Raw genomic sequence first — 14,963 nt, 5'->3', positions numbered from 1 at the left:
CTCTGCTCTGACCGCTGCTGCGCGGGGCTACTGTGAGACTGACCGCCTGTGAGTGCTTTGGGACGGGAGAGGGGCTCACGGCAGCACCCGCTGCTTGTTGAGGACACTGGTAATGAACGCTAGTTGGTGCTCCAGTATAATCGGTCCGCCGAAACTCATCCAGTGAGAAACGTTCCGCGGTGCAAAAATAAGTGTGATTAAAATGCGTTAAAAAAAATTAACGCGTTATTTTTGTGTAATTAATTAATCTTAATTAACGCGTTAAAGTCCCGGCCCTAATTAAAACACATTGCTTAGTCTGATTTTGGAAAAAAAGACTTGCCTTATGCTAAGCTAACAGGCTTCTGAATCTAACTTCATATGAACTGCACAGACACAAGAGTGATGAAGATCCCCTCTTATAACTGTTGCCAAGAATGTGAATAAGTGAGATATTCCTGTAAATGAAAAAAGAAAATCACAAAGAATGTTTAGCTTTTACTGTTTTCTAACTGCATGTTAGTGTTTAGTGGGAGTGGTCTTCCAAAAATGATCAACAAGTCAACTTTATTGCCAATTCTGCTATATGCACAGGACTCACAGAGGATTGAATGTGAGTGTGGATGGTTGTCTGTCTCTCTGTGTTAGCCCTGCGATAGACCGGCGACCTGTCCAGGGAGTACCCCAGCCTCTTGCCCGATGACAGCTGGGATAGGCTCCAGCAGACCCCGCGACCCTTAACAGGAACAAGCGGTTACAGAAGATGAATGAATGAATGAATGAATGAAAAGGAAAAAAAAAAATCAAATACTGAAAAACTACAAATAACACACTTAGGATATGTCCTGTGTATATGTATGTGGGCGGGGTCTCCACAATGCTGAATGCTTTGCAGCCTAGGCAGGTGCTGTCCTGTATGTCCAGGATGTAGGGGAATAAGGCTGTATGTTCTAAGAGAAGTGTTTACAACAATAAATATTTTACCTAAACAGGTCCAAATCTCACTGTTTCTTGCTTCGTGACTTAAGTTTCATTTCAGCGATGTGATGTAACTTGACCACACCCTTCAAAGTGACGGGAGCAGCCCCGGCTTCTCAGGGTTTCATTCATATGAGTTTCCTTGTGAGAGATGAGTGCTGAATTGTCTGCGGTGTCTGATTACTGAGCCTGGTCTTGCATGCGAGAGACGGTTAAGGCCTTCTGGAATCGACAGGGGAACTCCTGAGACTGGTGAGTCGGTGAATTATTTAAGCCGATTCTTCTTTTTCCTTTAACATACAGGCCTCTAAACATCTGCAGAATATTCCAAAATGATTTCAACTTCAGTATCCAAGCAGAATAAAGATGTGCAAGCTGACTCATGTGAATATGACTCACTGGGCGGGCCAGAACTGGGACTGTAAACAGCCTAGAAATAGACTTCCAAATATCCTTCTGTCTTTTTGAATTGTTCCTCTTTTCTGTGTCTATTACATGGCTCAAATGTCATATTTGCATATGATGGAAAAACACTGAAAGAACAAATATGCAGAACGAATAAATTACATTTTCTCCTGCAGAGATCCCAAAATGTCACTGAGTTTCATTGCCTCGTTGCCAGAGGATCATTTCCAGTGTTCAATCTGTATGAATGTCTTCAGCGACCCGGTCACCACACCATGCGGCCACAGCTTCTGCAAGACCTGCCTCACCCAGCACTGGGGCGACGGCGAGTTATGCCACTGCCCAATGTGCAATAAAAGATTCCATGCGATGCCCGAGTTCTCCACGAACACGCTCATCGCGGAGATTTCGGACCAAATAAAGAGGAGAAGAGTGGAGGCAGTGGAAAGCACGGACGCACCGGGGCTGGTGAAGTGCGATGTGTGCGCAGAGGTAAAGTTCAGGGCCTCCAAGTCGTGCCTGGTGTGCTTGACATCGTACTGTGAAGCCCACTTGGAGCCTCACCACAGAGTTCCTTCCCTGATGAGGCACAAGATGATCGAGCCGGTGGAGGATCTGGAGGACAGGATCTGTGAGAAGCATCAGAGGATCCTGGAGTTTTTCTGCAGGGATGAACAGGTTTGCGTCTGTCTGCTGTGCACCGAGACAGAGCACAAAGACCACGAGACGGTTCCTGTTGAAGAAGAAGCGGCTCAGCAGAAAGTAAGATGTTGTTCAATTTTAGCTTAGTTTTGTTGTCCTGAAACAACAAGCCTATTCACATTTATTATATAAAAATGCTATATTTTAGGAAACTATTGAGTCTAAACAAGCAAAGATCGGACTGATGATCGAAGAAAGAATGGAAAAGATAAAGGAATTTTCGGATTTCTCTGAAATCCACAGAGTAAGTATTTGAGCAAATTTTACACACGCAAAAATTTTTGACAAACTTTTGCTAATGGCGCAATTTTCTTTATTACAGGAGAAAGCAAATGCCGAGATTGAAAGCACCACTGTCCTCTTCAATACTCTGATCAACCATGTGCAAGAGATGCAAACTAAACTGCAGTCGAACATCCTGGCAAAGCTCCGGAAGTCCCACGACAAGGATGAAGCCATGATCCGAGAGCTGCGCGAGGAAATCGCAGAACTGCAGAGAAAGCACTCGGAGCTGGAGATGCTGTCACAAAACGAAGACCACCTCCAGCTTCTGCAGGCTAGTCAATGGCGACAGTCAATGAGCCACACCACAACTGATGAGAACAAAGGCTATGTTTACATCACCATGATTAGACTTTACAGGACGCTAAATGCTATGATGATACAAAGTGTTTCAGGCTGTTATTCAGATTATTAGTGAGATACTAGCATCAGTGTAAATGCAGCTAAATTCCTTATGCATTTTTTCCGCACTGACTTCCACCCCCTGTTCAAAATCATCTGTCAGGTGATCAGGTTTAGTAAAACAAATATAGCCACCACTGACTGTCATGTGCCTGTGACTCATTGCAGACTTTGCGGGCTCTAAGCACTGCATCAGATGCCAAGGACTGGTCTAATATCAAGGTATACTCCGACCTCTGCGTGCAGACAGTGAGGAGAGCCATGTCACACCTTGCGCACACTTTTCAAGCAGAGCTGAAAACTCTGACAAACACAGGTACATCAGGTATCTGATGCATTCACTCATATCTCTGTGTCATGTGTTCGCCGTAACTGTGTTGTTGTGTTTTCACCTCTTTAGAACTGACAAAAATGAAACAATACAAAGGTGAGATCATATTTAATTCCCTTTTCATTCATTATTACTTAAGATTTTGACTGTTTCACCCACGCTTTCCATGAACTTTCTCAGAATCAGTCATCTTCAACCCATCCACTGCTGGTAGCGGCCTTATTGTGACTGAATTCGGGACCCGTCTGAAGTACCGCAGAACCGCAGAGACCTCATCATCTGATGACGACTCAGCGAAGTTCAGCTTGCCCATCATTTTGGGGACAAAGGGCTTCACCTCTGGCCGTCACTACTGGGAGGTCCAAGTGGGCCTGAGAAACGACTGGGATGTTGGTGTTGCAAAGGAGACAGTAGACAGAAAAGGGGTGGCAGTTCTGAAAAGAGAAAATGGATTCTTTGCCATAGGAAAGAGAGGGTTTGACTATAAAGTTAACAGTGCATCCTACAAAGTTCTCCACCTGTGTCCCAGACCAAGAAATGTAGGGGTTTACGTGGACTACGAGGAAGGCAGAGTCTCATTCTATGACGTGAATGAAAAGGTCCATATTTACTCTTTCACAAGTGAGTCTTTCACTGTGAAACTCTTCCCATACTTTTATCTGTACAGTAAAGCAAAGAAATCGGAGCCTTTGGTTATCGGAGCTATGCATGATTTTGCCACTCTCATTAACCGCATTCAACAAGCTAAAAAATGAACCAAACAGTACTGTTTGGTTCATTTTTTAGCTTGTTGGCTAAATGCGTAGGCTGATGCGTAGGCTACAAGTTCAATAAGGTCAGGTCAATAAAGTCTGAGATAAAACAGTTCAAAACTCACTGAAAGTAAACATTGTCGAGTAATCTGATCACCAGTAAAGGTTACGTCAACATATCCAGAAATGACCAATTGTAAAACTAATTTCATTCAGCTTTGTCCTTCTGTGGTAGTAGCATTGCCATGCCTATACCTTTCATGTCATATAATCAGTTTTTAATACAAGTAAGAGTGGATGTATTCATTTTCTTTGTAATTCTGGGTTTGTGGTTAAAGAAAGGAACAGAACTGTTTTTTTCTATGCATCATCTGATTGTATTTTACCAGCAAATGAATGATAGCTAGACTTTTATGTGTTTGTTTACTGGCATCTTTGGCTGAGAACTTAAATATGCACTTTTAGGATAACAGGGTAAAACTTAGTAGCGCAAGTTAGTTCAGATTGACCTAACCAAAATACATTGTTTAACACTGTAGGAAGAGTTATGCTCAAGGGTGATATTAAAAGTGGGTCAGAGCAACAGCTTTTATGTGGAAGAAAATAGACTTGAAAGACAACTTCACGTTATTTTTCTGTTTCTTACAATTACACTTACACTTCTTACACTCTTTTTGGGAATGTAGTTTTCCTATTCAATTAAAATATTTTATTAGGAGAGTCTATGTGGGATAGAGCTCAGAGCACAGTAACCTTTGCTTCAGTTTTGTGTTTAAAGTTGAAGAAAATAAACATCTGTATTGGTTAAATCAGTATCAGCTTAACGAAATGAATTGTTCACAACATTATATATTCCCTAAATTAACCTACAACCCCACAAACTAATATTAATAACAGACTTAACTCTACGGTAGGTAGTAAGCTAGTTAGCCAGTCATGCTAACAACCAGCCTAGCTTAATTTAGGTAATCTAGAACAGAAAAACACACATTTTATTCTTTTCCTTACACTGTTTGATCTTTTTGGGAAAAAGACATCACCTTCAAAACTCTATGTCAAGTTGTGCTTTTTATTTTACAGGTCAGCGTATTCTCCTTTAAAAGTTTGAGAAACCCAAATCTTGACAAGCCTGTCAGGCTTGATTTGGTTGCTCCACCATGACTTGAAAATGACTGCTTGGTTGAGGAGTTTAGGTAATTTAGAATAAAAAAAAAAGGCAATAAATAAAGTGTAAAGAACTTGTGAGGTTAAGGTATAATCAGCTATTGTACATGACTAGTATTGCAGTACTGTCAAAAAGAGCATTTATTGACTTCCCTCACTAGAATAACACATAGGCCTGCTCGTGTGTTTTCTTGATAACTGAGATAAACAGGATGACTCCTTTTTGACCTTTTTTGGAGCTTGAGTGGAACTGTTTACTTTATCAAGTGTTCATGTCAACTGTTTACGAGCCTCGAGCAAATTGCAGAGTCCAACAGGGCTGCACTCGTTCCTGGCAGTCATACCGTAGGTGTGTCTATACCTGTTCAAGGAGGAAGCAAATGATAAGAGTGTTACCCAGAACTGTTAGAGGCTCGAGCTCGTAGTTGGAAACGAAAGGTATGTGAGTTTCATATTTATATTTTTTGAAATTTAAATGTAAAGTTTGATTCATCATAATAGACTTAAGTGCCAAGCTGTGTGTTGACATTTACAAGAACTTCTTTACATGGTTTAGAGTTCATGTGTGTCAGTTTCACTTTCAGTAACTGGTGATATTTAGACATACATTTAAAATGATAGTCCACAGCCAAAAGTGTGTTTTTACAGTAGATTCTGTAAATAATTGTAACAAATTTAGAAATCCACTGGTCATCTTCAATTGAATCAGAATCAGAAAGAATACTCAATTCTTATTGGCTGGAGGGCGTGCAATATTTTGAAGCACCTGATTGCTCTGACATAGTGTCTGCACAACCTTTCTGAATGGATATACAGGTACAGTCATTGATTATTAGCTGGATATTATTTTGTCCAAGTTTATATTCTTATCTTATTTTATCACACAAATATGTTAAAGTAGTGTTGGCTTCTCTTGACTAGGGACCAGATATGGTGTAACCTACAATCAACACCACTTACATGACTCAGCAAAAAATAAATAAATAAATAAAAATCTCAGTCTCAGTCTTATATTCATCTTATATTTATTTGTCATCTCAGTCTTACATTCACACGTTGTCTTTCCATAAACACAACCGCTTGTAACTGAGACACACAGTTCTACTCGTTCACTGTTTACAATCAAGCAGTTTAGTCTACTGATCTTTGATCCATCCTTTGAGACCTGTTGATAATTACAAGATACAACACAGTATTGCAGTATATTTATTGCATGGCAGTATTGTATTGTTTTTATTCTACAAATTGCAGAAATGAATTGATATTTTTGGTACTGGCTGTTGGCTGAGGAGTATTTTTGAGATGAGGTCTGCGAGGGTAACAGTCGGCATGCGTGAATAAGTTCATAAAAGCAAAATGGGGACGTTAAAGAAAGAAGTCACCAAAGCGACTTCTTCAAATCAAACAAATGGAATTAACCTGGATTTATTGGCAAGGAATACATGAGATGGCTGTGATTTTTGCAGCTACAAAAGATAATAAACGGCAGTGTATCACGTTTTTGCAATATTCATCATATTGCAAAATGTTTAAAAATGTCACGTATTGTGATAAAACCATATTTTGAATGATAATGTCATGTCACGATAATATTGTAACATAATAATACTATATTCTCATCATATTGTATCATGATATCGTGGGGCCTGATTATTTCCTACCAAATTACTGGGGAATTCTTTTGTTTGTGTGCTAATACAAGACTTTACTTTCTTTACAGATACACTTTATTGGGCAGTCAGTGGAATACACTGTCCTACCTGCTTGCTAAAACCACACCACATCGGACCACAGGTTGCATGCATGCACGTGCGCACACACAAAAATAAAGACATTCCGTTTTGACCTAATGTCAGAGCCTCGTAACTGCTGCATCTGTCTGGATGAGCTCACCCGGCCTGCTGCCCTCCCCTGCGGACACAGCTTCTGCCTGGGATGTATAGGGGAATACTGGAGGATCAACGGGGTCTGTCAGTGCCCCCTCTGCAAGACGTTCTTCCCCACCAGGCCGCAGCTCGAGACAGACCAGTCGCTGCAAGATGAAATGGCGCCTTTGAAAGCCGGAGAGGTTCCCTGTGACTTCTGCCCGGCAAAACGCCCAGCGGTCAAGTCGTGCCTGGCGTGCCTGGCTTCATACTGCCCAGCTCATCTGGAACCGCACTACCACAGTGAAGACCTTGGGCGCCACCTTCTGATCAGTGTGGTGAAGAACCTGGAGGACTCTGTGTGCAAACTGCACGGGAAGCAGTTAGATAAGTTCTGTAGGAGTGATCGAACGTGCATATGCGCCCTGTGTGCACAGACGGAGCACAGGGGCCATCACATTATTTCTATCAGCAAGGAAGCTGCAAAGAAAAAGGTATGGGTATAATCTGTAAGTGATTTAGCAATATATAAATCCACTGGGTTTAACAGACTCAGTGGAATCAGTGTTTTAGCTAAATGCAAAACAGTATAATCTCGTAAAAATATCTGTGTACATGCAGTGGATGCTGTTTAACATATGAGGAACTTATCAGGACCCCGTCATACAACGCTGGCAGGAAATCCGCTTGCATACGTATTCATGGTTTCATGTTTTATTTGGTCAGCCAAGCCTCGCAGAACTTCTGCGTAGTGGCGTATTGTGTTTGACCACTTCAGTGAAGAACAAAGGAAAATCTAAATATGATTCCTATGAAAATAAGCTGCAACCTCTGAGGGAACATCTGGTCTTAATTGTGAGAAACAAGGAAAACCCATTAGCTCGACATAAACATAAATTTCAACCCCACAGTTAATTTCATCCTGATTGCAAAATAATTACATAGTGTCTTTGAAAGGGAAATTCAAGCGGGCCAAAAGGTCTTAAGATCTCAAAGACAAAAAAGCAGGGCTGTTTCACATCAGCTGTCCAGGACACACAAAGAACACGGATAACAATGCAACAACAATAAAGTTCTTGGTTTCTTCGTCGTCTGTCACATGCACGTCTGGTCTGTGCTGACGTAAGGTGTTCCTGCAGGTTAAACTAAAGCGAAGAAGGACGAAACTTCAGCAAGAGATTCAAGAGAGACTGAGCAAAGTTGAGAATATCAAGCGCTCTGCAGACCCCCGCGGAGAAAATCCAAACGAGGCATGGGCGCAACGTAAAGAGACCATCCAGCGGGTGGAGGAAGAAATCGGTGAGCTGCAGAGGAGAAATGCGGAGCTAGAGGAGATCTCCCAGACCGAAGACGACCTCCACTTCCTACAGGTCAATCAGCTTGTCAATCAGTGTTTTCCTTTAATAAGAATTTACAGCGTTAAATACTCCACAACTATCAGAGATCCTTTAGTGACGTGCCTCTCTTGTCTCTACAGAGATTTCAGCACATTGTTGAATGACTGGATGACTTGCTGTCAAGAGCGCTGAACTGAAAAGTGATCCGCAGCAGCGTACATCAACTCTATACTCTACTGCCTGAAGTATAGTTCTACGCCAAGGTCAAAGATCATCTATAACTCTGGACATTTTCCAAAATGTCCGAAGTTTGCTGTAAAAGAACACTTAAGCACTTGAAACTATATTGTGAAAAAATACTGATGATGGTTTTATACAGATGTAAAAAAACAAAGCAAATGGAATGACAAAGAAACTAAGTTTAGTAGGTTAAAAAGCAGTGTTTCCCCTACCATTCTTTTAGGGGGCCCCCTTCCCCGCCCCCCTTGAAGGTCAAGTTTGTTTTATTTAATTTTATTACGTGTGTAGTGCCAGACCACAACAGAAGTCATTCAAGTTGACCCTTCCTATAGGACAGGTCTATACCTGGCTCTTTTATTAAACAAACTAAATAGGCCTTATGGTATTTATCTTATTTACACAACGGCATGTCATTTCTGGTTCAGCACGGTGGCGGGTTTACAGTTCTCTGCATTCTGGACGTGAGCACACTCCCACTAGTGGATAGAGACCGTGCGTCAGAAAATGTGCAGAGTCAGCCCCCCTAAAAAACTAACAAACTTGTGGAACGAACCAAAAAGAAATATTCCGATGTTTAGTTCAATGTCATTAAAAGAAACACAGGTCGGCGTCCATCCGCATCATTACCCGCGACACCTAAACCCCTGCAAAAGCGTAAACCTAGGGGAAACACTGCAAAGATTCCTTGTTTGAATGTAAGTTATGCCTGAGTGGACAATGTAATTTTGTAATCTATTTCAGTGTAATTTCTTTTGCCTTTTTGGAGGAATGAATAAAATTAAACAATGTGCTTCTCTTTCAACTTTATGCGAACCACAAAAAAAATAAAACAGACATAAATCAATGCTTCAGTCCCCAAAACTGAAACTTACAGATAGTCTGAGTTTACCAGTAGTGCAAGGTTCATATTGAGCAACAGACAGATTCACATAAAACCACAGTGATGGCCACATCAAAACCTCTTGGCAAATCCAATATTTGATCTGTGCCAACATGCAACACGCCCCGCAGCAGCCACACGGATGATTTGGTCGCTCACTTGCGTGCTGACCTGCCTCTTTCGAGTGAAGGAAGTCCTTGGCTGGGAGTGAACAGAAACGAAACCTACCACAGTGAGGAAGTCTCACACGGACACACACACACACACACAGCGGGTGTTAGCAGGGAGAAGAAAGGAGTAAGACGGCTGTGAGATAGGAACATCTCTGTTGCTGAAAGGTAAAACTACATATTAGTCTTGATCGTATTACAGGTCTTTTAAATTCTTTTAAAGGGAATGACAGCGTACTTCATAATGTGTTTAACTACATAACATAGGTTTCATATTTATGTGTGACCACCTTTGCTGTTTTGGAAAATGTTTATGCATGACTCATTTCTTTTGGGAAAAAGTGTCATCCATAACTCCTGAGGTTATCATAACTCTGCTGTTCTGTCTGGGAAGGCTGAATTATTCAGAGGGTGTGTCAAACAAGCGTTCAACAGTAACAGGGTATGTTATGTGTTCTCGTGTTCACCGGTGTTGTTTGTTTGAATTTTAAAGAATGAAAGGCCCAGTGGATGTTGTAGAAACCTTATAGTTTAGTTTTGCAGATATGAATTGGTCATTTTGGTCATTTTCACACTTCACAAAATCCTTGAATTTCAACTCTCTTTGCAACTGTAAAATATTCTGTTGCAGAAAAGACAAAATGATACCAGAAAACAACTAAAAGTAAAGAATAAAAAGTAGTAAGTATAACTGATCATGGTACTATCTGGGTGATACATCGGTTTAATTTAACTGTCAGTTTGCAGGTTTTAAAGCAAGTAACTATAACTTATAAGGCATAAAAACACACCGATCAGCCACAACATTAAAACCACTGACAGGAGAAGTAAATAACATTGACCATCTTGTGACAATACAATGTTCTTCTGGGAAACATTTGGACCTGGCATTCATGTGGATGTTACTTAGACACGTACCACCCACCTAGACCAGACCAGGTACCCCCACCCCATAGTAATGACACTCCTTGATGGCAGCAGCCATCCCCAGCAGGATGCAGCCTGACACAGACAAAAACGCTTCAGGGACAACTAAAAAACACATGAAGAACAGCACAAGGTGTTGACCTGGCCTCCAAATTCACTAGATCCCAAACTGATCAAGTATCTGTGGGATGATCCACAGAGGCCTCTGCCCTCAACCCATAGGACCCAAACATTCTGTTTCCAGACACCACAGGACACCCTCAGAAGGCCCATGTCCATTCTCTGATGAGACACAACTGCTCTGGAGGCACAAGGGAGACCTACACAATATTAGGACGGTTGTCATAATGTTATGCCTGATCGGTGTATTAGGTGATCAATTAAAGCAAGTTTACAAATGAATTTCATTATGAGATTAAATAATACAGCCTTTAAATGGATCTGGTAAGTGGTAACATTAGTTGTTCCTCATGAGAGAACCACTACTAGGCTAGGTAACTGCTGGTGTCTAAAAGCTACTGAGGCTAACTGTTAGCGAGTTAATGACACATGGTGGTACAGGATGTTGTCAGTAGTTTTTTGAAATGCAAAAAAAAAAGACCATGATGTTTCATTTTCAGTAACACTCTTCTGCTGTCTTTAAGCAGATATGGCTTCCCCTGTGGCATCACCCTGCAGGCCGTCCTCGCTGGAGAAGCATATGACCTGCTCCATTTGCTTGGACTTATTTAAGGATCCTGTCACCACAGTTTGTGGCCACTCCTTCTGCAAGAACTGCCTGGACACCACTTTTCACATCAATGACAGCATGTGTCCCCTCTGCAAAACCCACCTGAGCAAAACCCCTGATGTGAACATCGTCCTGAGAGACATCGTCCAACAGATGAAAAAGACACGGGAGGAAGACAAGGATCAGCACAATGGGCCACAGCCTGGTGAAGTGGCCTGTGATGTTTGCACAGAGCAAAAGCTGAAGGCTGAGAAGTCCTGCCTCGTCTGTCTTGCCTCTTATTGCTCTACTCACCTGGAGAATCATCGTTCAACTGACAGGCTGAAAGGCCACAAGTTGGTGGAACCTGTGGAGAGGTTGGACGATAGGGCCTGTCTGAAGCACGGGCGCACCTTGGAGCTGTACAGCAGGAAGCAGCAGACATGCATTTGTGTTCGTTGCTTGGATGACGGCCAGGAGGAGGTTGTGTCTACTGAAGACGAATGGAACAGTAAGAAGGTAAATCAACAAATGGAAGGCCTTTCAATTCAAGTCTCAAGCCATATGTTCAACATGGTTGGATGAGAAACAAAAATGATGCAGCTGGGTCTATGCTTTAGGTTTCATGCAACAAATGTTTTAAGTATGCCTTTCGTCTATTACAGGCTAAACTCGGGAAAACCAAGACAGAGCTACAAGAGAAGATTCATAGGAGAAAAACAAAGGTGGATGAGGTCAACACAGCCCTAAAGAGCTGCAAGGTACACAGCAAGAGAGACAAACATGACTGATCCCACAAAGTGAAAAGCCAGTCAGATCAATCTGTCAAACTGTTTAGTCTTTGGCTTTCATAATATGTTAAATAAAGTGTTATGAAGCATCAGAATCTTAACATAACCCTAAGTTTGTCTCACTGTAGTTTTGTAAAAGAAATGTTTCTCGTTACAGTCTTTAATTGAAGTTCCATATGCTGAAAATGAGCTGAATTAACTTTTTTCCCCCCATTTTTAGGACGAACTGGACTACGAGTGGTGGGAGATCGATGCTGTGTTCAATGCTGTGATGGCAATTGTTGAGCAAGCCCAGGCACAAGTGATGCAGCCACTGAAAGACAGGAGGAAGGTCTTGGAAAAAGATGCAAAAGATCTTAATGATGAGTTGGAGGCGGAAATCAAAACGCTCCAGACGACCATTTCTGAACTGGACGACATAGCTGCGCTTGAAGACCACATCCTTTTCCTGCAGGTCAGAGGAAATGCTACTACGTATATCAGGAACTGACAGATGTGAGATGTGAAGACTTGCCTATTGAAGTCTGTTGGCTGAGCTCTTTGTCTTTCTGTTTCTCAGAGTTATCCATCTATTCGAGACCCAGACAGCATCAAAGACTGGACAGAGGTGGAGCTCGACACGTCGCTGTCTTTTGGCACCATGAGAAAAACCATGACAATAATGATGGAAAAAATTCAACAGAAACTGGAGATGCTGACCTCAATTGGTAAAAAATAACTTAATAGAGGTAGAGTACCTGCTACAAGTTACATTTTTGACTTTATCTAAAAAAAAATCTTTTTCACTTCACAGAACTTAAGAGGGTCCCAAAGTTTACAGGTATGTGATATACTTAATTTTTTCCTCACAATGTCTTGAATGCATGTTTAGGTCAAAGAATTATTCCTGATTTGTACTCAACAGTGGATGTAAAGCTGGATCCAACCAGTGCACACCAACGCCTTGTTCTTTCTGACGACGGGAAGGAAGTGAAAGATGGAGGAGAAGACCGGGAAGTGGACGAATCTCCCGAGAGGTTTGACCTGTTCGCCAGCGTCCTGGGGCTCAACAACTTGACCTCTGGGAATTCATACTGGGAGGTGGAGGTCAGCAATAAGTCAGGGTGGGATCTGGGTGTGGCAAGAGGCGATGCAAACCGGAAGGGGAAGCTCGCGCTTAGTCCGGATAACGGTTACTGGGTGGCCGTGCATTATGAAGATGATAAATATGCAGCCATGACAGCACCACCAAGTCGTCTTCCGCTGAAAGAGAAACCTGAGAAGGTGGGCGTGTTCGTGAACTACGAGGAAGGCCTCGTCTCCTTCTACGACGTCTCAGCTCAGTCTCACATCTACTCGTTCACTCAGTGCTCATTCACAGGCAAGCTTTACCCATATTTCAGTCCACACATGAAACAAGATGAGAAAAACCACAAACCTTTGGTTATTTCTACTGGGAAACACTGTGATAAAAATACAGATAAGCCATGAAGGGAGTTCGTGTTTGTGAAGGCAGTGTACTGGGCTTTGGTCCAAGCTGTGTTTGGTACAGGAGGAGGCTAGGCTTGAAGGGAATCTCTACTGAGGCCATTCCATCAGTGCTACACTCAACATGCTAGTAATTTATGACAAAATTAAATTTTCTGGTAGCATTAATATAGAAGAAAGTCCAAAATAATACAAGCTGCTAGTGGTTGGTTAGTACAACCAAAGTAGAGCAATCAAATGTCAAAAATACAGTTTGAACTACTTTTTATTGTGATGTTTGGACCACACCTTGTGCGAAGGATCAATGTTTTACGGGGATTCTCAGTCTGTGTCACATGAGAACACTAGGTTACCATAAAAGTTGTGCATTTCCTTGAAAATTAATGTCACCAGTACCCAAGAGCCAAGATATACATGGACAGTAGGAGCAGTGCATGGATGTGAATGGTGAAAAACATGCTTTTAGACAAAACCTGTAATTAGCTACATGTGTATGGTGTGTAGAAACACCTGGAGAAAGATCAGAACGTTTTAGAAGTCATTGTAGAAGCCTGAAAAATAAATGGAAATACGGTCATCAGACGCCTCAGCTGGCTGAGCAATTTTGTCAATAACCGGTATGCCAAGATTCATTTCTGTAAAAAATATAGAAATTGAATCCTACGGAAGTTCTACGTGGTCAGCTTTCTCTGGTGTTCCCCTTGAAGCAAGTACATCACCGTCTTAAAACTACTCAATAAGTCGAACATTTCATAGTCTAGCACTGACGTCACAAAGTGATGTTGGCATTTCCTCCGTAGCATATATAACCTAGAGAGGTTCAGTCCGTTTAATTCGGTTTGGTCCATTTCACCAGTGAGACGATACAACTTGTTTAGCTGAAAAAAACTTCTGAGCCAACTCGGACCTGAAAATGTGCGTTAATAGTCTTGATGTCACGCTGACGTTTGGACACAGCAGCTCCATCGCAGCTTTAATATTGTTATTAAATTCTACGCCGTTATCACCAAATGGACTATACAACACTGTGAATTTATCAGATACATCAATACAAATGTGAGGTGTTTTATTTTTTTTAATTTTTTTTTGAGTGTTTCGTATTCATGCCACTCTATAAGCTGACTGCAGCACCATGTTTATTAGGGAGTTACACTGTAAAACTAAAACATCTAATCATTTTGAACCTTTTAAAGTTCAGACAGCAATCTGAACGTGAATATTTAATAATGATACGAGCTGTAGTCCTCCACTTTGGCTCTAGATACATTACATTTACACCAATGCAAGAACAGAATGTTTAACAATTTGATAGTCACAAGAAGAATTTTTTCTATATTCTACAAATAATTTCTTGTAATAGGCAAGTTGATATTTACACTTCTACTTAAGCATCTGTGTATTTACTTTCCACTTCTTCAGAAAAGGAGGGATAAAGAATCGATTTATATGGACTTGTTGGCAACTTCAACCTATTCAAGTTTTGTGTCATGAAATGTAATGTGCGTGTGGAGTTTACTGCTTATTAAAGATGCTGTAATAACTTTTTTAAAATCTTATAATCAAATAAAGTCTCAAATTCTTT

General features: G+C 41.4%; 2 protein-coding genes across 3 annotated transcripts; both read left to right on the top strand.

Annotated features, from left to right (window-relative positions):
• Positions 1-978: 978 nt before the first annotated feature.
• LOC311486345 (uncharacterized protein) lies at positions 979-14,917 on the top strand. The gene is made up of 13 exons (XM_084542156.1): positions 979-2,124; positions 2,213-2,308; positions 2,387-2,620; positions 2,917-3,064; positions 3,149-3,175; positions 3,260-3,822; positions 4,912-4,933; positions 11,062-11,642; positions 11,789-11,884; positions 12,135-12,368; positions 12,474-12,621; positions 12,708-12,734; positions 12,819-14,917. The coding sequence occupies exons 1-13, from the start codon at positions 1,549-1,551 to the stop codon at positions 13,382-13,384; spliced, it is 3,318 nt and encodes a 1,105-aa protein (XP_084398282.1). The 5' UTR covers positions 979-1,548; the 3' UTR covers positions 13,385-14,917.
• Positions 5,058-10,000, top strand: LOC311487640 (E3 ubiquitin-protein ligase TRIM47-like). 2 transcript variants are annotated; one of them, XM_084543993.1, is made up of 4 exons: positions 5,058-5,433; positions 6,716-7,354; positions 8,000-8,230; positions 8,338-10,000. In XM_084543993.1, the coding sequence occupies exons 2-4, from the start codon at positions 6,845-6,847 to the stop codon at positions 8,359-8,361; spliced, it is 765 nt and encodes a 254-aa protein (XP_084400119.1). In that variant the 5' UTR covers positions 5,058-5,433; positions 6,716-6,844; the 3' UTR covers positions 8,362-10,000. The 2 variants fall into 2 exon arrangements, with proteins under 2 accessions (XP_084400119.1, XP_084400118.1); XM_084543992.1 differs by having other exon boundaries at positions 8,000-10,000.
• Positions 14,918-14,963: the final 46 nt, after the last annotated feature.

The sequence above is a fragment of the Chelon labrosus genome, assembly GCF_963514085.1.
Source record: "Chelon labrosus genome assembly, chromosome: 1".
NCBI classification, from domain to species: Eukaryota; Metazoa; Chordata; class Actinopteri; order Mugiliformes; family Mugilidae; genus Chelon; species Chelon labrosus.
Note: the sequence above shows the minus strand (reverse complement) of the source record. Positions and strands in the feature narration are given on the sequence as shown.